Source organism: Haemorhous mexicanus, chromosome 3, assembly GCF_027477595.1.
Source record: "Haemorhous mexicanus isolate bHaeMex1 chromosome 3, bHaeMex1.pri, whole genome shotgun sequence".
NCBI lineage: Eukaryota > Metazoa > Chordata > Aves > Passeriformes > Fringillidae > Haemorhous > Haemorhous mexicanus.
The window spans coordinates 19,728,878-19,752,796 of NC_082343.1; the positions used below are offsets into that span (position 1 = coordinate 19,728,878).

At 47.3% G+C, this 23,919-nt stretch overlaps 1 protein-coding gene across 2 annotated transcripts in view; it reads left to right on the forward strand.

Moving 5' to 3' along the window:
• DUSP10 (dual specificity phosphatase 10) overlaps window positions 1-23,919 on the forward strand; it is a 55,641-nt gene that overhangs the window by 16,197 nt on the left and 15,525 nt on the right. Inside the window, exons 1-2 of one of the 2 annotated variants that reach the window (XM_059840996.1) lie at window positions 14,002-14,147; window positions 15,705-16,550. In XM_059840996.1, coding sequence (XP_059696979.1) covers window positions 15,749-16,550 — 802 coding nt within the window. In that variant the 5' untranslated portion in view covers window positions 14,002-14,147; window positions 15,705-15,748. Of the gene's footprint in view, window positions 1-14,001; window positions 14,148-15,704; window positions 16,551-23,919 lie in introns of those variants that run through there. The other variant, XM_059840997.1, reaches the window with a different exon arrangement.

The window sequence follows — 23,919 nt, forward strand, 5'->3', positions numbered from 1 at the left end:
TCCTGATATCTGTGTTTCTTTGGAATATCTTAGTGAAATGTGCATGTCCTAATCCTCTGAGCAGTGGCTCAAGGTTCCTGCTGTTCCCCAGCAGGCCAGGCTGCAGGACATTGAGCCAGCCAGGATGACAGAATGCTTGGAACCTCCCATCACTCTCCCGAGCCCAAGTTTTATTTACACAGTTTGTCAGAAAAATGTTAGTCATGAATTAAATATCCATAAGATCACTGTCCTCTTAAGCTTTTATTTCATCTATTTTGAAAGGATGTATAACCCTATAATACAATGCAGTCTTCTAATAAATGCTGTGGATGAGAGATGACTTGTATTTACAGTGACAAATGGAACAGATGAAGAGACCTGTTTTTATGGCCCATGGTGGCAGTTACATACATCCTTTGCCTGATGAAGTAATTCCTTATTTGTGTATTGAGCAGTAATTGTTTGTGTTTGCTCCATGTTGAATACAGAGGACATTGCTCACTCCCCTGTCATTTACAATGAGTGCTAATCATGAGCAGTGGAGTCAGACTACCACAGCAAGCAGTAGACAAAGAGCTGCTGATTTTGTTAAACCTCGAGGTGGGAACATCACTATTACCTTCATCAGGAGGAGACTTTCTCCCTGCCAGGTGCCCTGAACTATCCCAGGCCCTCCTAGGAATGAAGGTGTGATTGAAGAGTTGGGAGGGGGCCAGCCAGAGAACAGGATGAACCTGGGATTCCTGGGAACTGCAGGACCTCCTCTTCTCTTCTGGTCTTGATGTCCTGATGAGAGAGTGGTGGGAGGATGAGGGCAAAGGAGAAGCTGGGCTCTGGCTGTGCTTGGGATTAAAAATGTGTTTGCTGTCAGGAAAAGCTTTGGTGATTCATTATCAGAGCCTCTATGGGTCTGAAACACTTTTACTGCACATTTCTCAATCCCTGTTCTGCTCATTCTGCAGATAATTAGGTGACAGGCAAAGACTTTTGAGAAAAAGAAAAAAAAGAAAAAAATTCAGAAGTCAGAAGCAGCATCAAAGCAGCAGCTGGCAGAGCTGCTGCAGATAAGGCCTATGATGATTTCCATTAATCTGTTGCTTGATTGCTTATGGTTCAACCATTAAAATTAGTTCAGGACTAAAAACTGACCTTGAATTGTTCATCTCTAAAACTGAACACAAAGAAGGAATGGTTTTGATAGTGAAGATCTCTCATTCTTGGCAAAATTAGTAGTAAATGGATTTGCCCCCTCTGTTAGCTGCAGGTACAGACTTAGATGTACAGTTTGCAGGTACAGGGCACAGACCTTCATAGGAAATTACCCAGGTATAGAGTCAGGGCTTTGTCCTCAAAATGTGCAGGCAGCTGTATGGCTGAATGTGTAACCACCCCATGTGTGCCAGTGAGAGCAGCACACAAACACACAGTGGTGTACTTGGCTGTGATTACTGCTGTTTCTGGACACGCAGCTGGGGTAGTGACATTTGCTGGTTTCTGTCTGGCCATGATACCAGAAAGAATTTTTTTTTAATTTGAAGATAATGCAAACTGTGTTCTAATCCTTTACATTTTTATTTTTGGAACCTGTTTAGGTGATGAGCTGTGCCCTTAAAAGGGTAATGAAGGTCCAGTTCTCATTCCTTTCTGTCCTCCCAACAGTGCTGCTACTGCTAATAGTTGTGTTGTCAAGCTTCCCATGTGGGCAGGGAAGTACACCTTTGGTATACAAAGAGAAAAGTTCCTTTGGAGTGTTTATTTCTGAAGAGGTCCTTCACTGTAGGAAGTAAAGAAATAGAGAAGATAAATCTTGAATATGCGTTATGCCTGTGCTGACACAGAGGGTTCTGGTAGCTGCTGTTATCAATGTGTGTGTTTACCGCAATGCCTCTGGAAATACCTCTTGGAACAACTGTTTTTCCTTAGTGATTCTCTGTGGTGTTTCTGAGACACCAGGTGTGCCTGATCACTGCATATGGGGTGGATTTTCTCCAGCCAAGCAGAGAAGCAGAATGGGAATGGGACGTGGAGGGCCACCAGGATATTCAGGCTAAGAAAGTTGGGGCTGTTCAGCCCAGAGAAGGGAAGGCTGCATGGAGACATCATAGCAGCCTTCCAGTATCTGAAGCGGAGCCACAGGGAAGCCGCAGAGGGACTCTTTGTCAGACGTGTAGTGATGAGACAAGTGAGAATGGCTTCAAACTGAGAGAGGGAAGGTTTAGATGAGGTATTTGGAAGACATTCTTCAGTGAATCTCTTGTAAGTGAATTTGTGAGGGTGGTGAGGCACAGGAACAGGTTGCCCACAGAAGCTGTGGATGCCCCATCCCTGGAAGCGTTCAAGGCCAGGTTGGATGGGGCTTAGAGCAACCTGGTCTAGTGGAAGGTTTCCCTACCCATGGCAGAGGTGTTGAAACTTGATGATCTTTAATGTCCCTGCCAACCCAAGCCTTCTATGATACCTTACACAAGATGAAGGGTGTAATCTCCTCTGTGACGGTGGGTGTGGTAACTGCTCATCAGGGAACATTAATCTCATAATGACCCAGCAGACCAGGGTGGGTCTGTTGTCCCACCTGAAGACAATAATCTTGTCCCACATGGTCACATGTGTGACCATGACTAAATTAACACTCAACATTCATCAAGAAAGAATCTTTCACTTCATTATATCATCAGTTTTTATTTTTACACTCCTTCGATAAAAACCTTGAGTAATTACACACACTGTTGACTTTGGCATCTCCTCTTAGATCTCTGGGGATAAGCAGTGGACAGGGAGGTGACTCAGAGCACTCCAGTGATGCGGAGGCGGTGTCTAATTTAGGCAGGGACAGTTGGGTGCCTCATCTGGGTGGTTTGGCTGCCTCATCTGGATGGCATGGCTGCCTAGAAAGGAAGAGGACTGAAATCCCGAATGAAAGTCCTGTGACAGGATTCAGAGCAGACCTGTACGATAGCTGGAATGACGGTGTTCACCATGGTATTGCTGCATCGGACAGGGGGGAAAAAAAATCTGTTTTTACTTTCTTGCTGGCCAGATAGGATTAGTCTGAAAATTAGGAAAACTACTTTTATCAGACTAATAGTAAATGTATGCCCTCATCTAGGAAAAATCCTTTTTATTTTCAAGGAAATCTGCTTGATTTGCCTGATTAGCACAGCCCAGAACTATTTGCACAGTGCCCTGTCCTGGTGTACAGGTGATTGTTTTACTTTTGCTATCAGAACCTTTCTCTTCTGCTAGGTTACTGCCACTTACACTGGCTTCTACAGCATTTTAAGGCTGAGTCGCCATCTCATATATAACATACAAAGTCCTGCAAGTTTTCTCTACCTTTCTTCTTATATCTCTGTAGTTAATGGCCTTATTTCATAGAAGAAGAAGAGGAAGCAGTGTTCTTTGACCATGTTTATAAAGACAAAATTGATCAGCATTTTTGGAGGAAGAGCAGAATTTGAACACAAGGATGAAGACCACCAGGCATTGTTTATGCCATCAGCCCATCTTAGTGTGTTGCTGTTAATTCACATAGAACTGAAATTCTGATGGATGTCCTGGCATGCACTTAATGGTTTGGTCTTGGTCTTGCCCTGGATTCTTCTTTCTGGAATTTTTTCTCATCCTTTTGTGTCCTAAACAGTCTGGGTTTAAGTCACCTGGGATTTCTGAGCAACCAATGATCCCCCACTTTGGATAGTATCTTATCTCTCACATGGTCACTTTGGAACCTGCAGGGCCACTTCTGGAATATGGCACTCTCTGACTGGATTGCACAGTGCCAGCTCCTCTTTCCCTGTTTCAGGTAGTCAGCACAGAGGACCAATCAGCATGCTGACAATGCTTTCAGGCTGGACAAGATCCATTGCTATGACCTCACGCAAAACTGCCTTTCGGTGATGAGGAAGGAGGCAATCCTGGGGCTCAGTGTGGTTTTCATTGTGAGGGTGGCGAGGACATTGCTGCCTCAGCCATGGAGGACTGGCACCACCACTGTTTTCATCTGTAGTGACTCATTCCAGCCAGATCTCAAAGGATGAGCCATGAGTTAGAGATCACCTGCAAAAGAGCACCATGGTGAGGTGATGGAGCAACAGGGTATTGCAGGGTGATGATCCTTAGGGTAGTGACAGCCAATCCCACAGCTGCCTGAATATGGCAGACATTGGTTGAGGTGCTGCTTTGAGGCAGGGAAGGGACTGTGATTAAAGCTTGCCCATCCAGCTCCTGACATCTGCAGTTTGCTGCTGAACATAGAAACAAAGGCTGAGCTGACCAACCCCACTAGCAGCCACTGAAGGGGAGCTGCAGCAGTGCTCCACTGAGAGACACCTGTGGACAGAGCAGAGCTATGTAATACAAGCTGGAACATGAACACCTCATTAGGAGATGTCTTTCCAATACATTGCACCTGCTGCAGGGCAAAATGCTTCTTCTGGGATCTGGAGCCAGGGCCACTGGTGCTGGCAGGGATTTTACAGCCAACTCAGGAGCAGCCATGTGGCTGCCTTGTGAGAGCAGGATACTTACAAAGACTGAAGGAGCTCATCAGAGGTCAGGAGAACTACAAGAATTGGCCTGGACCAAGAAAAAGGACTGGTCAGGTAATGGCTGCATGCCAAATTGCTTTCAGCAAGTAACAGGGGGGAAAACGATTATTGGACCAACCAACGCATTAATCTCTCAAGGAGGTATCTAAGTAGATGGTAGTGTGGTGCTAATCCTCAGCGGGCTGGGGAGGCAGGCCCATAGTGTGTAATCTCCACTGCTGACATCTCTTGTGTGTGTCCCTGCACCGTGGTTTCACAATCCATCAGCTGCAGGATTGTCAGCATGGGAAAACAGAACTTATGAGAAATGCCTGGGACATTAACGTTAAACCTAAAGAAACTTTCTATTTAGTACCTTGCTATATAAGAAAAGGGCACTGTGATTTCCTATTAGGAACAGTCAGCCTAACCTGAGTTGGATAATCTCCCTGCTAAGTGAGAAAATGCATTTTGCACAAGATCTGTATTTATGGACAAGTACTACTTGCTATGCTCTCAGAAGGGGGCATAAGGAAGCCAGCTTCCTCTTCTGCCTTGAGTATATTATGTCATTTTCCTTCTACCCAGACGGGTAGAAAGCCCTTAGGAAGTCCCTCAATCTTGTGAGTAAACCAAGCAGGATTTGCCATAAAATGTTTAACAATTGCAACCATTGATTATACTGTCTCTCTGCCGTTACTAATTTACATGGCAGGAGTGTACTCTGCCTGTTTAAAGTTTGGTCGCAAGCATGCATCACAGAGACAGGCTCATCTGGCAAGAGCCAAATGGATCTGTAATCTTCTCTTACCCTCTTCAACCATCAGTGTCTTTCCCTCATCTCCAGGTGGCTTTGGTACATTTGACCTCACAAAGGAGGAGGGGACACCTAAACCATAGTGAGAGAACATGCTGTTCCCCTAGGAACAACAACATTTTAGAGGCTCAGCAAGGCCACACTAAGATAAAAGTGGTGGTGATCTACCAAAGAAGGAACTTTGCAGCAGCAACATGTGAGCTGGTGTCCCACATTGCATCACTTCACCTGCAGGGATTAGCAGCAGCTTGGCCTCCTGTACCCACTCTGGCAAGTCTTGGCAGCCCCCAGCATCACAGCTGTTGGGCCAAAATTAAGGGGGATCCCAGGCATGCTGCGGGACTCAGCTGGCAGCTGTAAGAGCAGATGGAAGTGAGGAGTGGTTTTCTGATTGGAGGGAAGCTCTTAGAAGGCAGGTGATGGTTTTAATTAAAATCTCATCCCTTTCAAAGGGAAAATTTACTTAATAAAAGCTGTGTAAACTCCAGTGTGTCTCACTAGCCTTTGGTACAATTCACTGGCAAGGGAAACACCCTCTGCAGTTAAACTGTCATATCAGCATGAAGAAAATGGTGAACGTAAATATTGTTCACTGCCTCAGGGAAGTGGAGGAGGAGGGAGAAAACCTTGTCCGGTGACCCAGAGCACTTTGCTCATTCACTAATGAGTTGAAATTCTGGAGCCCATTAACATGAACTCTACTCTCCCTGTTGCCTGGCTTTGGCTGCATGGGGGTGATCCCTGGTTGCCTCACCATAGTGGGAGGAATAGGATTTGTGAGACAGGGAGAGGGGGCCGAGAACTCTCTGCTGTACCTGCTTGCCCCATGCTGGTGATAAAGCAAGCTGTGGCTTACACTGAGGTAGTCATAAGTAGAACAAGGTCAACTGTCTATTTCAGTCAACATGACAGAAATAGAGTTGATCTCAATAAGATCCCAGCTCTTTCTTCCTGTTATCTCCTCAGTTCCAATTTTAGGATTGCTGTAATCAAGCTGAGGAAGAAGCTTTTTATCCCCATGGAGGGGAAGTTGCTTGAGGCCCAGGCTGGAGAAGAAGAGTAGCTTGAAAATATACTTTAAGAAAGGTTTTGTTAGCCCATGGGGAGGGTCTATGTGGTTCGGGAGCTGTTCCCATCAGTGTAGAAGCTATGCTGGTCAGAAGAGGGCCTGTTCTCCTTCTGTTCTGGCAGCAGCTGCACTGAAGGAGGGAGGTAGTTGGGCTAAGCCATCTAGTTGGCCAAGAACAAGTTTCCAGGTTTGCAAGTCTGCACATTTGTTAAACTGTTAAAAATGTGGCTTTGCATAGAGCCTCCCCTGCTTGCTGCCAGGGAATATTGATGTTCTTTTCACTGAAGGCGAGATGCTGACAGCTCTGTCTAATACAGACAGAAATAGAGTGGGGTGGAAAGTGGCACTGCATGCTAATCTAAATGCAGCAACTCATAGTATGAAGCATCATCCACAAGCAAATAAGTGAGGATGTTCTCTTAGGACAAATGTTTGGAGCAGTTTCACGGGAATTCAATTAGTTTCTTCTGAAACACCTGCAAATGCCAAAGTGCAGGGCTGCTGACGGCTGACTGAAGTGTTTTTCCTTGAAGCCTGCTTGTGTGGTCCTCCACCCCCTCATCTCTGTGGACTGGTGGGAGGGCTGGGAGCCCGGTGTCCTTCCACCTGCTTAATCAGGTGAGTAAGTTGTGCCATTCATGCCTCGAGAGAGGCTGTAGAGACTCAGGTAGTCTTTCAGGAAAGGAGTCGAGCTGATGATTTCCCTGCATGGGTGGTGTTTACCCGTGAGTCTCTTCTGCTCTGTGCCCCTTTGCTGCTTTGGCATAGGGCCTGGTGCAAATTCAAGAACAGACCTGGTACAAGGAGAGGTAGAGGAAGGGGGATCTGTGCCTCTTCTGCTGGTTCCTGTCTCAGTGGGCCAGTGGAGGGCAGGCAGCGAGGCAGGAGCAGCAGCTGGAGGTGACACAGGCACAAAACCCTGGGTTAAAAAGGGCAGTCAATGCCAGTTATCTGGGCTGCTATTTGACCCCCAAAAGTCAGATCAGTTATGCCAGTGAGTGAGGCTGGTGGGAGCTCAGCTCTGGTATTGACACAAATCTGCAGTCTGTAAGGGCTTCTTTTGCATTGCACTTTTTCACACCCTTGACCTTCAGAGCCTGACTAGTGCTTGCAGGCAAGCAGGACCAAAACTGTGGTCCAGGTGGAAGGACTTATGTGAAAGCTTGCTCTGGAGGATGAGAACCAGGAGCTACCCTTCCCAAATTAGAGCTATACAGAGCTGCTGCTCAAGCAGCTATGGCAGCAGCTGAAACCAGCATCTCTGATGATCTGTTCTGGCACACTTCCAAGTGCAGAGAAGTCATAAAGGTCATATTGTTGTCCTGCTTCCACTTTTGTTTCTGGAGGTGGAGGCAGAAATATGCAAGACAGAGTATTCTCACTGTTGTGGCTCAGGAGAGAGGAGCCACATTGGTTCATGAAAGAGAAAACAGGAGGGAGAGCATACCAAAGGTAAGAGTTGTCACTTTTAGCAGTCAGAGAGCCATCCTTCCTGGCATGAGAAGCAAAGGTTTTGCCACCTGGCTTTGCAGGGGGGTAGTAAGGCTTAGGTCTGCCCAGGATGACATCTACTGCCTCTCTAGCTGGGGTTCTGAAAGGATTCCCAGAAGTACCTTGTCCCACTATGTCAGCCCCAGCATGCCCTCCTCTGCCCTGTGCATGTCTGCCTGCAGCTTCCAGGTCAGGATAATCGGATATTTGCCTCTGGGAAGGGGACCTTGTGCACGGAAGGCACTGTTTGCTCTCATGGCATCGATCGGGAGGGTTGGGTGTGACAGGGAGTGGAATTTGGCCCAGCTGGCTGTCAATAGCTCTGCAGCACTCTCAGCTCCAACAATTGTCACAGCAGCAACTGTCTGTGCACTTATTTTCCATCAGAGCCAGTTTGGATAATTCACCTTTCCTGATCTCTTTTTGAAGCCAGAAGGGACTAGCCTTTATGACCCCAAACTGCTGAACAGAGTTATGGTAGTGACTCCAACTGGACTTTTTCCAGCCTTCTTGCTCTCCTCCTCATCACCAGTGTCTTCCCCTGTGCCTCTACTAAGGAGAGACAGAGTGAGGGATCTCACCCAAACTCTAAGAAAATGAAGTAAGACTGTGTCTGGCCTGGAGGCAATTTATAAATAAAGACCATCAGAGAGCAATTTCTTTTTTCTTTTCATACTCTTTTACTCCTTTTCTCCCAAGCCCTTGTCCCCTCCTGGGCAGCACAGATGTGCCTGCCTTGCCCTGTCCTACTGATGTGCTCTTGGTGTGCTCCTGATGTGTTGCTTCATGCTGGTGGTGTGGAGGCTGCAGGAACACACCTGAAGACTTCTTGTAACCAGAGTCTCTTCTGCTCTCTAAGGTACAAGTGCCCTGCAGAGACCAGTAACTGCCTGTTCACTCAAACAGCCACAGTTTAAATGGGACAATCATAATGATAAAAGGACTGTTAAGAAGATAATAATCTCTGTCTGTCCTGCTGAGATTCCTGGCCGTGCTGTAGCCAGAGATGATTAGAGAACCTTAAATAAAAATGAACAGGTTGGACCCAGGCAGGTTTGAAAAACTAGATGACTTTACTGAAGCAAACTCCTGTTTAATCATTCCTCTGTTGCTTTGAAGGTGTAATGTACAGCCAGGTAAGTGGAAATATGTTTTTTTTTTGAAGCCCTGGGTAAATGTCACATATAGGAATTAAAATGTCAATCTGCAGCTGCATTTGTTTAATGAGATTGTATAAACAAGGCTGTGAGCATATATCATCTCACTCCAGCATCTTAAAGGTTTTGAACCACTTCCCACACCTTCGAATGTGCAGCCATCCCCACACTCTGCTGGCAGAAGGGTCAGGGGGATAATGGGGTGCTGGAGGCAAACTCCCCCAGGTTGGCTTGTCCCCTAATTCATCAAACTAACTCATCCATCTGCAGAAGCTCAAGGTGTTTGCAGGGTGGTCTAGAGCTGTCATCTGCCACCAAGCACAAGGGATGCCTGCGAGGGCTGTGGGGTGAGTATCTGACCACAGTTCCACAGCAGTGACTCAGAGCTGAACTGGAGCAGGCATGGTCAGGAGAGGTGGGCTGACTTCACCTGTCTGACTGCTTGAATTGTTGCTTTGTTTAAAGGATGCTGCTTATCACCATGGCATCCTTGCCCTAACTCTCCTGTGGTGTGCCCCAGAAAAGGGACACCTGGCATCACCTGTGCCTTATCAAACCCACACAGGCTGGTAACTGTGCAACAGAAGCATCCACGTGGAGTTACAGTGCCAGAGCTGTTGCATTTCAGTTTCTCACTTAGGTAATTTTATAGCAGCTTTCCCATGGGGGATAAGCCATAAAAAGCATGCAGGAGTACCAGGATGCATCTTTATGTTTACTACTGGCTCTCAGTTTCCTTATAAATTCATCTTGTGCACAGTTTCAATCCCACCCCCTTGCTCAGAAGATGAACTGTTTGTCTAAAACACGTTGTTTCCTCTAATATCAGACGATCACTTAAGAGGAAAGTTTGTATTTTACTAAGGTACCTTTAAAACAGGATTCCAAAAGAAAGAAAAGAGGGGGATATCCTTTTCTTGCAAAATGGCTAACAGTGGTTTCTCAGCTTTGCCTGTGTAGTGAATTGACATTTCTAGCAAGGACAAACAAAGGCACCATGCGATGTATTAAAACTGAACAAGAATCAAAGATTGCTTAAAAGAACAAATGGGCAAATTTAGGTAGTGGACACATAGATGTTCAGTCTAGCCCCCAAGAACATTTTCTTTTAGCCAGTTCATGTGATACCTGATGAAGTGTGAGCTACAGGTTTGCAGTTGAAATACTGTGCTGGTTAGCACCTTTGTTTTCCCCAGTTTCCCAATTTTCTGCTCCACTGTGTAAGCTGTTGTGTTGCTTTAGAGAAGTCACTCAGCCTCTTGCTTCCCATTTCTGCTGGTAAAATTGGGAACTTGCATTGCTCTGTTCAAATGACAGTCTCAGGAGGGACAGGCATCTGTCCTTTCTTGTCTTTACACTCAGCCTGTTACTGTGATCTCCTGGCTTTGGTTGTTACTGTGCCCCTAAAACCAGAATAATGCTACCCCAGAGAGCAGCCAACCTTAGAGTGCCCCATTCTGCAGTCATGTGTACAACAGGTGAAATTCTTTCTTCATGCATGACCCCAGAGATTTGAACGTTCAAGGGACAGGACAGCACACCTTCTCTACTTAGTTGCAGGGCAGGTATTGTACATGGCTGTGTTGATGAAGGCAATTATGTTCTGGGCCTTTTTCTAATCCTACACAAGATAAAACGTCCTGATTGTAGAGTAGAAGAATGGTTGATGTGCAAGAAATATTTCAATAAGAATGAACTGTTGAGTTTGAGAGCACTTAAGGGGTTGTTAAGAATTGTGATGGCTTTTTTTTTCACATCTGTCAAATATATAGCATGTGCTTTTAGCAATTTTTACCCTTTTTGCAAGGTTGAATGGGTTTGATTGGATTTTATGCAATTAGTATACTGTGAGAGTTTGTGAGGATTTGCTTTAATTCATGAGATGATTTCACTTTGTCTGCCTGTGGCTTTCTTCAAATGTCTGAGCAAGTGCAGCATGCTGGCAAAAACATTTGAGGAAAAGAAATGTCCAAATCCCATGTGCTGCTACTGCTGGAAGTGGGAATTTAACTAAGATCTTCCAGCTTTCATAGTAAGGATTCTTGTGTGCTTTTCAGAAAATAGAAGTTTAGTTCTTAGGGAATAGATAAGTATTGTCTGTTTTGGGTGTTGAATTACAGATAGCAAAAGCATTTAGAAAGCTGTTCATTGAATATGGTCAGAAAAAAAGTCACAGCAGGCTGTTGTTTCTGAGAACAGGAGAAAAGGCCAATCTTAATTCATAGGCCAATAAAATGTATTAAGCATGAAGTCAGTAAAGTCATGTAGGAAATCCTCTGAAACTGGGGGGGAATAGCAACTTACTGTCAACGTTCTTAGAAAAATAAAAAGTTAAGTAAAATATCAGACAAGATAACATGTGGCCTCTCTTTGTATTGTAAGAAAACTTGGCAAAGGCTGAATATTCTTCAGAAGGGAGCATTGCTTGCTATGAGTAACCTCCACACAGCTCTCCTGTGAGGAGAACTCCTCCATAAGCAAGTCACAACATGTTTTCTTGGTGCACATTGTTAGTACTGTACTGAGAAGTTTGGTCAGAAAGTTAAAGGTTGCTAAATCAATTACTCCAAGTGTTTTCTAGCAAATATTTGCCTTAGGAGATGTCTAGCTTTGGGAGATGCACAAACAGGAATACAGTTTCTAGCTGCCTGGGTGGAGGGCACCATTTCAGGTGGTGAACTGAACAGAAGTCCATGGGGAGCTCCTTCCCCAAGCCCAAGCATGGCCTGAAAGGGAGGTTTTTGAGGAGAGCATGAACTACCCCTCCTTTGCTGTGAGCCCAGTGCCAACCAACAAGCCACGGACAAAGAGGAATAGAGAGCGTGGAAATGCTCTAGTGGTGTCTCACAGTGGCACCTCTGGGGAACTGACCAGTGTTTGTCGAGTCTGAGTGAGACCACTGTGTTTCTCCATCAAGCTGTTTGCTCCCTCGCTGGGGAGGGCAGCTGTTCATGCAGTGGCTGGTTTGCATTTTTGCTGGGTAGCATGGGGACTTAGCTTTTATGAATATTTTATTTAGGAGGTAATACCTCCAGACTGTGGTCTTTGTGGGGTGAAGTTACTCTATGGTTTAATTGCTCAAAGTCTTTCCACATATTTGCTCTCAGTAGAAGCAGATTGCTGGAGGTGAAGCTGTTACAAGTGAGAGCCTTCCCCCACTTCCCCTTCCTTCCCAGTGTGCAGGGGAACTGGTGCCCTGATGTGGTATCACAACACTTGAAACCAAAAGCCTGAGTTTGTGCTGGATGAGTTGCTGTCCTACAAGGAACATTAAGGATAAGCAACTGATGGTTTAAAGAATGGCTGTGAGAGAAAGGATTTGCTGTTTACCTTAGAACTATTGAAAAAAAAAAAAATCAAGTGTTCAGGGCTTCTAAAGTCTTGCTCTCTGTTTCCATAACTTTTTTTTAAACTGAGTTGCTGGATGATGATATTACTGCATTTTATATATATATATATTTTTTTTTTTCAATAGACCCAGTTGGATTGGTAGTTACAGCTTGAAAATCCCAGTTGAAAAATTAATTATCTGCATACATCCCAGAACCAAAATCTTTGGGTTAGATTCAATATTATCATGCTAACAACTTCTTACCAGCTCTAACTTCATCTTTCCTCCTGTAGCTCAAAGCTCAGTTGGCATTCCCAGTTGGTGAAACTCTTTGTCACCCCCATGGTTAGGAAGGACATGGGAGGATGCATTGCTCTGGATATTCCACTGTCACTGACTTGGGGGATTGATATGTGATGGACTGGTACATGATGAGATGTAGTTGCTGAACCAGGAAATGTGTAAACAGATTGCACAGTGAGGAAGGAAGGGGTCCAGAAATCCTGTGCTGCTGCCAGGTACTCTTCTAGGATGTGTGATGTGGCTTGAAAATCAATTCTCATCTTATAGTGCTCATGTAACAAGGGTGAGAGCTTATTATTTTGCCCATGTCAGCCTCTGACAGAAAGGATGAAAGGGATTCATGCTTATCCTTAAAATCTTGTCCTCCAGCCTATGCTGCTTTCCTTTTTACACTGACTGAACTGGGAGAGTCCAGTCTAATCTGGACATTCAGGATCTTTTCTGGACAGTGTGCCAAAGCTGGGTTCTATCTGAGTTTCCATAACACGGACCATCTGGGGGTCAGGCAGACAGGGACCTCCAGGCCTGGCTGTCTCTGGGCAGTGTAGGGCACATCTCCTTCCCTCCCCGTGATTTACTGATTTTGTGTGAGGAAATGACTGTTCTTCTACTCCCAAGAAGTTAGTGTGGGGTTTTTCTTATCTGCTCTAACTTCACCCTTCCTCCTGTAGCTCAGTGGGTTTGCATGCTGGGCTGTGGGTGAAACTCTCCAGTGCTCCCATGGTCAGGGTGGACTGGTAGGGTGGAGATGACACTTTCCCTGTCTCTGCCTTGGCAGATTGATGCGTGATGGACTGACCCAGGAGGAGATGTGGTTGCTGGGTTTTCCTCCTCCCAAGTACCTTATCCGGGCTTGTTTCTGACAGGGAAGGACTGCTTGGAAAAGCACCTATACAACATCCTCTCGGGTTGGCGCCGCTCGTTCACTGCCGAGCCTCTTGCGGCGGGTCTGGGGCGGACGGGAAGCACTGCCCGCTGCCGCCGCGCTCCGGGAGCGGGGCTGATGCTCTCCTGGCCCTAGTAGCTGGGGCCGCGGCCCCGGTCCCGTGGGCCGCGGCCACGGCCGAACGCTGGGCCCTCCCGGTGGCTCCCCGTCCTGCGGGGGGCGCTGCCGCGGGGCCGCGCGCGCGGACCGCCCCCGCCCGTCCGCGGGGAGCAGCAGCTGTCCCGGGGAGCGGGGCTGGCAGCGCGCCCTTCCCATTGGCTGTCGATGACGTCACACTCCCGCCTCCTGGCCGGCCCCCGGGTTTCGATTGGTCCGCGAGACCGCCCGTCGGCGCGGGCCCCGCCCCCGCCGGGTCGTACAATTACGCGGTAGCAAAAGAGAAAGTAACGAGAATGGTGCGGACGGCGCGCGGCGCGCGGGGCGGGCGGCGCGCGGGGCAGGGGGCGCGAAACGCACCGGCACCAGCGGCTCCTCCCGCGGCGGCCGCCGCCACCTCCGCGCACCGGGCCGGAGCGCGACTCGCCGGTGAGTGCTGGGCAGCCCAGCCGAGCCTCGCGGGGCACGTCACGGCACGGCGCGGCGCGGAGCTGGGGCCGCGGCTGCGGGAGCCCGCGCTAGGGCTGCCGCGGTGGGGAGCGCCGGCCCGGCCCGCCGCGCGATTGGCGGTAGCCCTGGCTCCCTGCGATCGGGGGCAAAACTTTAACTTCCCGCTTCTCGTGGGCTCTTTGGTTGTCTTCCCTCGCTGTGGTAACTGGGTTGTCTCCCTCGTTTATTTAAAAAATTTAACTGCGTCAGGCGAATGCGCTCGAGGCGCCCTTATCCTAGTTCTTATCCTAAAATAGGGCGAGGGGAGGGCTGGGAGAAGAACGGGCTGGGAAAGCCTCGAGCGAGCCGCCGCTGACCCCGCTCTGCCCAGCCGCGGTATCTCCGCCGTGCCCGGGCGGGCGGGTCGCGCTACGTAGAGCGGTGGCTGCTGAGGGTGACAGTGCCCCCGGCCATCCCCTGTTCGGGATGGACATCTCCTAGCCGGCCCGGTGCAGAGCCGGCCGGGGCGGCAAACGGGAGCTGCGAGGGGGAGCTCGCCCCGCTCGGGGGGCTTGCTGGAGTTGGTGAAGTTGCTCCTGGGATGGGTTTTTCAGAGAGAGCTGCTGCTGCTCCCAAAGTTGCTGGTGAAGGTGACGCACTGTCAGGGCTGGCTTTGGGTATTTTTCTCCTGTCGTCTTCGTTGTCTGCCGAGTAGAAACGGGGGGATTCAAATCCTGCGTGCTGCGTCTTGGCAAATGGGAAGGCAAAGGTGGGGCAGGCAGTGACCTTGGCTGGGGCAGAGGGACCACTCTTAGAATAAGCTGTGAAATGTGGTGGGAAGGGGGAATTTACCTCACGGACTGCTGGAGAGCAGCATACTTCGGGAGCCTGGAGCTAGCGTTTAACTGAGATTGGATTCACCTCTAACAGGGGGAGGGAAGTGCGTGGTGCACACTTGTAAGGATCTCCAGAAGCTTTTTTTTTTTTTTTTTTTTTTTTTGTTTTCTATTGGGTACTTTTTGTTTAGCCTTATGTGTTCAAGTTTGTAACTGTCTCAGAAAATTTATTTACAGGCTAATTTTATTCTAGCGTGCTGGAAAAGTTGCATATCACCCCTGACACATTCAGCTATTCAGCCCTTATGTGTTCCTCCTGTAGTGGACTCAGCCCAGTAGTTGCTTCCTTTTCAGTGACCAACGTGATAAGGGATCGTGCCTCTGTCGTTATCAGTGGTGAGCCTGGCAGCCTGGGGTTTCGAAATAGCTCAGTACCATCTGCATGTAGCTAAATGCCTTCTCCTGGGTGTCACTGCACAGTTCAGGCTGCTTGTGTGGATTCTGCGTGCCATGGGCGCACATGCAGATAGCTGAAGTATTCTCTGCAACACTGAAAAGGCTTTATAGCAGCTACTGTGGGCTGGTAACTGTCAGAAGGGGTTGTCAGGTTAGGGATAATGGGTGTCGGCAAAATAAGTTGCTGGATCTGTCGGTTTATGTGACTTCATGATCTGTTTTCATCACCTTTTTTCTTCTTTCCCTTCTCTTTTTTCTTTTTCAGGGTGATCTTGAGTTCTTCTTAAATTGGTAGCACTCAGCCTCCTCATGCCTCCATCTCCTTTAGACGACAGGGTAGTAGTGGCACTTTCGAGGCCAGTGAGACCTCAGGATCTCAACCTGTGTTTAGACTCCAGCTTCCTTGAATCTGCTTCCTCTGCTGGTGAGAGCCACTCCAGTCTGCTCGGTGCAGCTGTCGTGTCCCTGAAGACTGCTAATCTCACGTATATGCCCTCATCCAACGGCTCTGCACGCTCCCTGAGTTGTGGATGCAGCAGTGCCAGTTGCTGCACTGTGGCAACGTACGACAGGGACGCTCAGGCCCAAACTCAAGCGAGCACCAGCAGCACCCACGCCGGAGCCTCCCCCGCCTGCCCTACCAACCAAATGGTCAACAGCAATGAGAACGCCGGCAGCCTGAGCCCGCTGGGCGGAGTGGGGAGCCCCATCTCGGGCAGCACCAAGCAACTTGCCAGCATCAAAATCATCTACCCCAATGATCTGGCCAAGAAGATGACCAAATGCAGCAAGAGCCACCAACAGAATCAAGGGCCTGTCATCATTGACTGCAGGCCCTTCATGGAGTATAATAAGAGCCACATTCAAGGGGCTGTCCACATTAACTGTTCTGACAAGATCAGCCGGAGAAGGCTCCAGCAGGGCAAGATCACAGTCTTGGACTTGATCTCCTGCCGGGAAGGCAAGGACTCCTTCAAGAGAATCTTTTCCAAAGAAATTGTAGTTTATGATGAGAATACCAATGAGCCAAGCAGGGTGATGCCTTCCCAGCCGCTCCACATAGTGCTGGAGTCTCTCAAGCGAGAAGGCAAGGAGCCCTTAGTCCTAAAAGGTAATCCTCCTCGTTGCCCAGACGCAGTGTGTTGGTTTGCTTTGCAGTGTGTACTCTCTACTGTTAGCCTTGCTGATGGTTGCACCTTGAAAGCATCTGTTTTTTCTCTGGGAAGGCCTGTGTGCTTCAAGTCACCAGTGGCAAAGCAAATGCCTTCCATGGACAAATCATGGAATTGGTAGCAGAGAGATATGCTTGCTTTTCTCTGGATGTTGTCCTTGAGTAGCAGGAGGGGTGAGAAGTGCAAGGAGGAGGAAATGTGCTTCCTGGTGTCTGTCTATGCAAACAAAGGATTTCCCCCAGTGCTTATTCTGAGTATTTATAGCCCAAGGACCAGAGGTCCAGGAGGGGGTACTTCTCTTTTAGCTTGTCAGACTGACCTTTACTTAGCAGCCTTATTTTAGTTCATGTAAAGCTGCACTCATAGGTGCTGGAGATGGACAGTGGGAGAGTAGAAGTGGGGGGGAGAAAAGACGAGAGAGGTCATTTGTTCTGAGGCATTGTGTCATGGACCAATCAGCACAACTTGAGCAATCAAGCCTAGTTTTGGTGATACAGGGTCAGAATAATGGACAGGGGGACATTATTTGTTTAAGAAGTGATCTGAAAGTGGTGCGTTGCTGTGCATGAGTGCTTATGAATGTATATGGCTTTCCTGTAAAGGCTCGTCTTTTAATATGGAATTTGGTTTATCCCTTAATGCTCTGGTGGAGATGAGCCCCACCAATTAAGGCATCATCCAAGGACACTTGCCTTTCTTCACTTTGCTCTCGAGATCCTATTTATAACAATGCTGTCCTCTAGATTAAATTTCCTTTCCCCTGGGTGCTTATGCCTTTCGGAGGCATAGTTGGCAGAGACTGGCTGTAGCAGTGGGAAACTATGGAATGATTTGCTGTTTAGCTTATAATGTATGTATTTAATTTCCTTAATTTTTCTGTGCAACTTGCTACTTCCAGCCTGCACAGTGTGGCAGGAGAATGGAGTGGGCTGGTACTTTATCCCTTTTCCTCAGCTGAGTTTCATGGCTTTGTAGGACCTAGGGATCCTGTGAGATACTCCTCTGTGTATCTTGTGGAAGCTTGAAGTTGCTGAACTGTCCCCTTGCTCCTGGCAAGAGTGTGGTCATGTTGGGCTTGTTTTGATACTTGCTACAGGATCCCAGTATGCTTTTATTGAGTCTCTGGAGTTGTGATGATGCCCTTCATCTGTAGAAGAAGGAGATGAGGCACTTGGCAGAATGAGGCTGCCACTGGAGTTGTGCCTTTCTGGTGGTAGTCCTTCTGTTGTACAGCCTTTGCAGCTGGATATGTGGTTGTAGTCCGCAAGTCTTCCTATCTTTAGAAAAATGGAGTGCTGAAGGTGTTCTCTGTTTCTCTGAAAATACTGTAGCTTCTCTGAACCTTGCATGGTACTTCTTCAGTACCTGGAATGAGATCATGGCTGAGATGAAGCTGCAGAGCAGTAATTGGGCAGCGCTGAGCTGTTGGGCCCCGTGGGCAGATTGTGGCTGACTCTTCTCCCACCGCTGTGTGCTGCTCTGGGTTTAACCAGGTACTCGTGGCAGTCCTTGGGCCGTTTTTCGTTTTCAGACACTGAGAAATGTTACCTCAAAGCCCTGCCTAGCAGAAATCTCTTCCCCAAACTGGCCTGTCAACAGATCTGGAACTGTGCCAGAAGACGGAGAGCCCAAATCCTTTGCTTTTTGAATATAGTGATGAGCTGGGCTGAAGCAGACCTCACCTTGGGGAGCCTGTAATGAGGAGCTCCCCCATCACCGTAACTCCCCCCCCATTCTTTGAAGTGGGGCTTCAACTGGCGTCAGATGGAGTTGAGCATGGGATAAAGCAGCATTTGGGAAGGTTGCGGCTAACTTTCCGAGCTGGGGGCGTGGCGCTGGAAGCACTCGTTATTTAGTTTCACTTCACAGGTAGCGTTTTCTTCCGTCGTGCTTCTGCCGCCCAGGAGCTGGCGCATCCCCATCCCTGTGTTCAGGTGCTAAAACGAAACTGGGGGTGGCCGGGGGGCCCTCTTTGCCGGGGTCTGTTACTTTGAGTGATTTCTCTCGCTCTTCGCAGCCCGGCCTTAATTTATTGCCGGCCCATCTGATTCCCCCGTGTTGTGTTTGCAAACACTGGTTGCTAGCCGGGCTGTCCAAGTTCCCGTCCCCGCTATGCGGTGCCACCTTCTCCATGTTTGGTGCTGCCTGTCAGCCCGCGGCCCCGCTGCCGCTCTCGTGGCACGCTGGCACGTCGCGGGCTCCATCCCATCCCCGAAGACGGGGCTTGGGTTACAGCTCTGCCTGAGAGCGCCTGGCCCCGCAGGCGAGCGGCTTTGAGGTGCCCCAGGCTTTTTAAGCAGCACAGAAACCCTCTGCTGTTTTCCAAGGCCGGGCCGTGATCTATAGATAAATGTATGTGTGGTGTGCCTTATTAGGCACGAGTTAAAAAGAGATGGTCTGGTTTATTTTTAATGTAGCGGACCAGTGTATAAACTAGCGCTGTGACAAGCCAGGGTTTAGTGTATGCTGTGGCTTGGAAGATTTTAAGACTATCCATGCCTCTCCTTGCTACTTTCTTTAACATTTTTTTGGTCATAAATGTAACATATGCATAATTTCGATTTAAGCTCTTAAGAAAGATTTGCTTATTTCTTTTGCCACGAGGCACAACAACACTTGAGCAGGCATAAATCGTCTATTTTTACAAAAAATAAACCCATAAGAATCCCGTGTTTTGCAGTCCTGCTACATGGGCCCTAGCAGCCTGAGCTGTCCTGGCTAAAGCTGGTGCTCAGTCTGTTTATAAAAAAAAAAGGAAGAAGTTATATTTCTCCCAACACCCCATGACCACGGTATTCCATGTTTGCTGAAAATTAAAGGCCTCACTTTTTGTGGATGCTTTTTTTTTTAATTTTTTTTTTTCTTAGCATTGGAATGGAGAAGGGGCTGGTGATATGAGCCCAGTGTCCCTTCTGCTCAAGGCCAATGTCAAAGCTGAATTTGAGGAGGGGAAGAACATGGTGCTGTGACCCCAGGCTGGATCAGTAGCCCTGGCCCTCCTTGGTGGGGCTGTACCCCTTTCCCTCCTGCAAACCCAACAGTGAGGCATCTCTGCCTTTCCTGAGCACCTCAGCTCATAGCAAAAGTTTCCTTGAGTCTTGAGGGCTTGTGTGCTTGAGTTTGCTACTGGGACCTCAAAATGGAAAGTGGAAATCCACTTGCATTCAGATGAAAAGTACCATTTTTCATGACTGAAACATTTAGGCTTGGAGTTCAGCTTTTTTTTTTTTTTTTTCCCACAAACTGAATTCAGTCTACAAAGGAAATAAAATGAGAAATTGAAGCATCTATGCCAGCACATCTTGGCAGCTTTTAACACAAGAGGATTTGCCTTTGTCTCCCTGACCAGGGTCCAGTGGCATTGTCTCCATCCTGCCATTCTTCCTCTTCCCTCAAGACCTAGCAGTGGGAGCCTTGTGAACCTGCTTAAGGCTTGTGTTTTAGTTTGTAGAGGCTTCTGTGTTTGACTTCAAGGAATTTAAAAGCAGAGGTGAAAAATATGATTTGGCTTTTTTTTTTTAATTCCAACTATACGCTGTAAATTCATGGCTGGACTTCCGCAAAGGAGATGGGGAGGAACCAGCTGGTTCCTCCACAAAACCTGGTTCTTTCTTTGTTCTTGTTCACAGTCTGAGGAGCTTATTTATGCTCTGCCTTTCAATCTTCTCTCTGCTCATCTGACAGGGAAATAAATGAAGTGACTTGCTCTCATTATAGTGGGGAATGTAAGACCTGCCAAGAAACCACTTCATGCTTTCTGCCATGGTCTAAGAATAGTTTCAGATCTCTTACCACACTAGAGTCACATATCAGCAAAGTTGAAACAACTACAGAGGGACTGACATCCTTACAAAAGAAATAATTACTTTCTTTATATTCTTCTACATTCATGTAAATACTGTGATCAGCTGCCTTTGAAATACCTGACCTAGTCATAACTTGTACAAATACCTTAATTATTACTTTCATTAATTATAGAATTTAACAGTGTCAGTGTTGCTTTAAACCCTAATTGGATTACACTGAACAAGTGTATTTGAAAGTAAAACTTGATGTAATGGTCAACAAATCCAGCTGACCAACAAAACATGTGCCTGGCATTTATTTCCACCAGAGATCTCCACTGAATAAGTATTAGGTCATGGTTGTAATAGGGAAATGTGTAGTTTTAAAAATACTGGGCATTTCACATGAGTCACTTAACATTTAAAAATAAAATGTGTTTCCTCTGTGCTGCAGAGGAGAGCTGGCCCTGTCAGTCGCTGGGGGACAAGCTTCTCCTAGCTCTGTCAGGGCTGAGATTTTACCTTCAGTGTTCAGGCTCTGATTGCTGATGCTTAAAGTATCTTTCTACTGGAATAAATAATATTCTTGGCCATCACGCTAGAAAACTGTTTGTATGTGTCATTACCTTTTGCATCTAGATAAATTGGGATGATGGTGTGGCTGGAGACCAGGGTCTTTGACATATTTTGAGAGTATACTTCAGCAGAGGAGAGGTACCTCCACACTTTGCCTATTCAACGGTGATGGTAAATGTGGCATTTTCTCTGAGGTTATGGCATCTGAGAGTTTGCTGTGCTGGCTTGCATGGTGCCTATCACATTTTAACTGTCCTTGGGAAGAGAGCAATGACAGTGTCTTGGAAAGGGAGGAACAGAAAGGAGATTCCCCCTGCCCCCTCCTCATTTTTGGCTCCCCAGTTTCTTATACCCTTGGAATTTAGAACTAAGAGTTAAGAAGCAAAATGTTACATTAAGCAAACCTCTCTGATGGTTATAAAGAAAAATCTGGTTCTAGTTCTGTGTAAACTGGGGTAGCATTCCCTATGATGTTCCTGGTAGGTAGATGTTGAGTTATAATTAGCTGAATGCTTCATGTGCTGCCCTTACCCTTGCCCTGCCAGAGAATTTCCTCTACTGAAATTTCTCTAGGTTGGTGTGCTTGTCTGTCTTCTGGCTTTTTGTTCTTGAGGTAAACAAAACCTTTTGGAGAGGCTAAGGATGGAAGGGTAGCTGTGTTTGAGGTTTGAGTGATGTCTGGATCTTAACTAATACAGATGGGCTATTTTTAAAAAGAGGTTTTTTAGACCGATTTGCTTCCAAAGCAGCAGCCAAAGTTTTCACTGCACTTATGAGCACAGAAGTTTTTAGTGAGATTGCCTTGGCTTTATGATGCGTTTTAAGTGGGGGCACATCCCTTGTCTTTAGGCTATGACTCTTTACTCTCTGAAAGGCCCCATTATAGTTAGGGGTTTTTATTTATGCAAACAGCTCAAAAGTGAAGAAATGCCATAAATATAAACAGCATGCATACATCTCAATGTTTCCCTGCTTTGCAATTTCACCAGCCAGCCAGGAGGGGTACACCTCTCAAATATTCAGCATCAGGTTGCAGGGCTCTAGAAGTCATGCTGTTTAAATAAATAAATTATGGTAATCTGAAGATAACCTAATGCATTGTCCCTCTGTGTGTGAGATAAGATTTTGTGTGGTGCTTTGGCCTTTTTGGGAAGTCCCTGGTGGGCCTGGGAGAGTGCTGGCTACAGAAATCACAAGGCTGACTTGAATTACTGTGAGCAGCTGTTTTTCTGAAGCTTTGAGTCTAAGTTCTCACCTGAATCAGTCTGAAGCAGTTTTTTAAACACCTCTGTACTGTAAAAGTTAATTTGGTGTTATCATAAAGGTGTTTGGAAAGCTGGGGCTTAAAGAAGAGCAGTGTATATATCATGGATGTCACCTTTCCCTGCCTCATGGAAAAGTAAAGGCTACAAAGAGTCCGGCTGAGAGGAGATTGGATCAAGGTGCTGTGTTAAACATTGCATTTGCTTCAGCTTCCTCTAGCAGGCCTTTCTCCTGCTCTCGATCCATTGAATGTTGAGGGTTGTGGGAAAGCTGAAATGTGCATTAGCGCTCTTGGGTTTGCCCTGGCCACCACTCCTGGCAGTGCCAGTCTGGACACTTCTGTGACGAGGCAGAATGGGGACTGCTGTGGGCAGGAGGCACGAGGGATTCAGGGGATGTGTTTTTGCAGCTGGAAGTCCAGGGGTGCTCATGGTCTCTGCACAGTGTGTTGATGAATGCTCTGTGGTTTAGTAGTGAGGCTTGGGGGTTTTGTTGTTTCATTTTGTTTGAACACCTTGTGACTTTTTAGTACAGGAAACTTTTTGTTTCAATTAGTATCTATGGAGAAGGCAGCTTCACATCTGGGAGCATTTTGAAGGTTGTTTTTGGTGTGTCCTCTGCTGCTTAGAAAGATGTTGATTCCCCATGGGCCTGTGTCCTCCAGGAGGTGGTCTTTAACTAGTTCTGGAGCAGCATTTTGGGGGCTAGAAGGAAAGGGGAAGAGACGGAGAAGAAAGTCCGTCCACCATGTGGTACAAAAAGGGAGGAGCTGGACTAGAGGGATAAATCTGGGCCTGGACAGCAGGGCGGTCTCATGGCCAGGGGAGCTCTGAATAAGTGCACACGATAAACTTGCCATGAGGCATAGAGAAGTTATTTTCATCTCATTTGGGTTTTTGTTTTTTGTTTTTTGTTTTGTTGTGGGTTTCTTGGTTGGTTGTTTTTGGTTTTTTTTTTAATGCCCTTTGCACCATTTGTTACACAGAGCTTATCTCTCTTGTTGCCATTGGTGTTAAGTGTGTTTGACCCTGGCTCCATCCACAGTCACAGTGGTGCCCTGGGACAACACACCAAGTGGGAGATGGATTTAGGAGCACCCTCTTCCCTTGATGGTGCATTTTTGCACATCATTTTGCAAATTTTAGGCCCTGATTTGCCTCTGGGTAATTTTTTTATAAAATTGAGGTTCATCTTCATGTGTTTCTCTACTCGGACGAGGGAGTTGCCTCCTTTTCAAAGGAGTGCTCTGCTCCCAGTAAAAATAGGCTAGATCAGTAAGGGGCACAAGCTTCTGATCTCCTGGCACTTGGTTTCAGTGAGCCTGTCCCACAAGAGTGTGTGCAGAGACACCTAAACTGGCCAGTCTGCAGGGGACAACTGGGACCTTATATGTCTAGGTGCCACCTAGTCCCTCTGACTTGAAGGAATGAGCTTCTGATTGCTGCTGCCTGGAGCAATGCCACCCTTTGTCTAGCTCAGCTACACCCACCTATAGCTCCTGCAGTGGGAGCTTCTGCACTGGGTGGTCCCCACTGGAGGGTCTGGGCATGGTAGGGTCTGGAGGGAACTGTAAATCTGTCATTACCTGCTGCTGGAGAGCAGGAATGCTCCTACTGGGTGGGAGGGCTTGGGAGCCACTGCTCATGTCAGGGTTAAGTGCTGCTTTGTGTGCATGCAACACCCT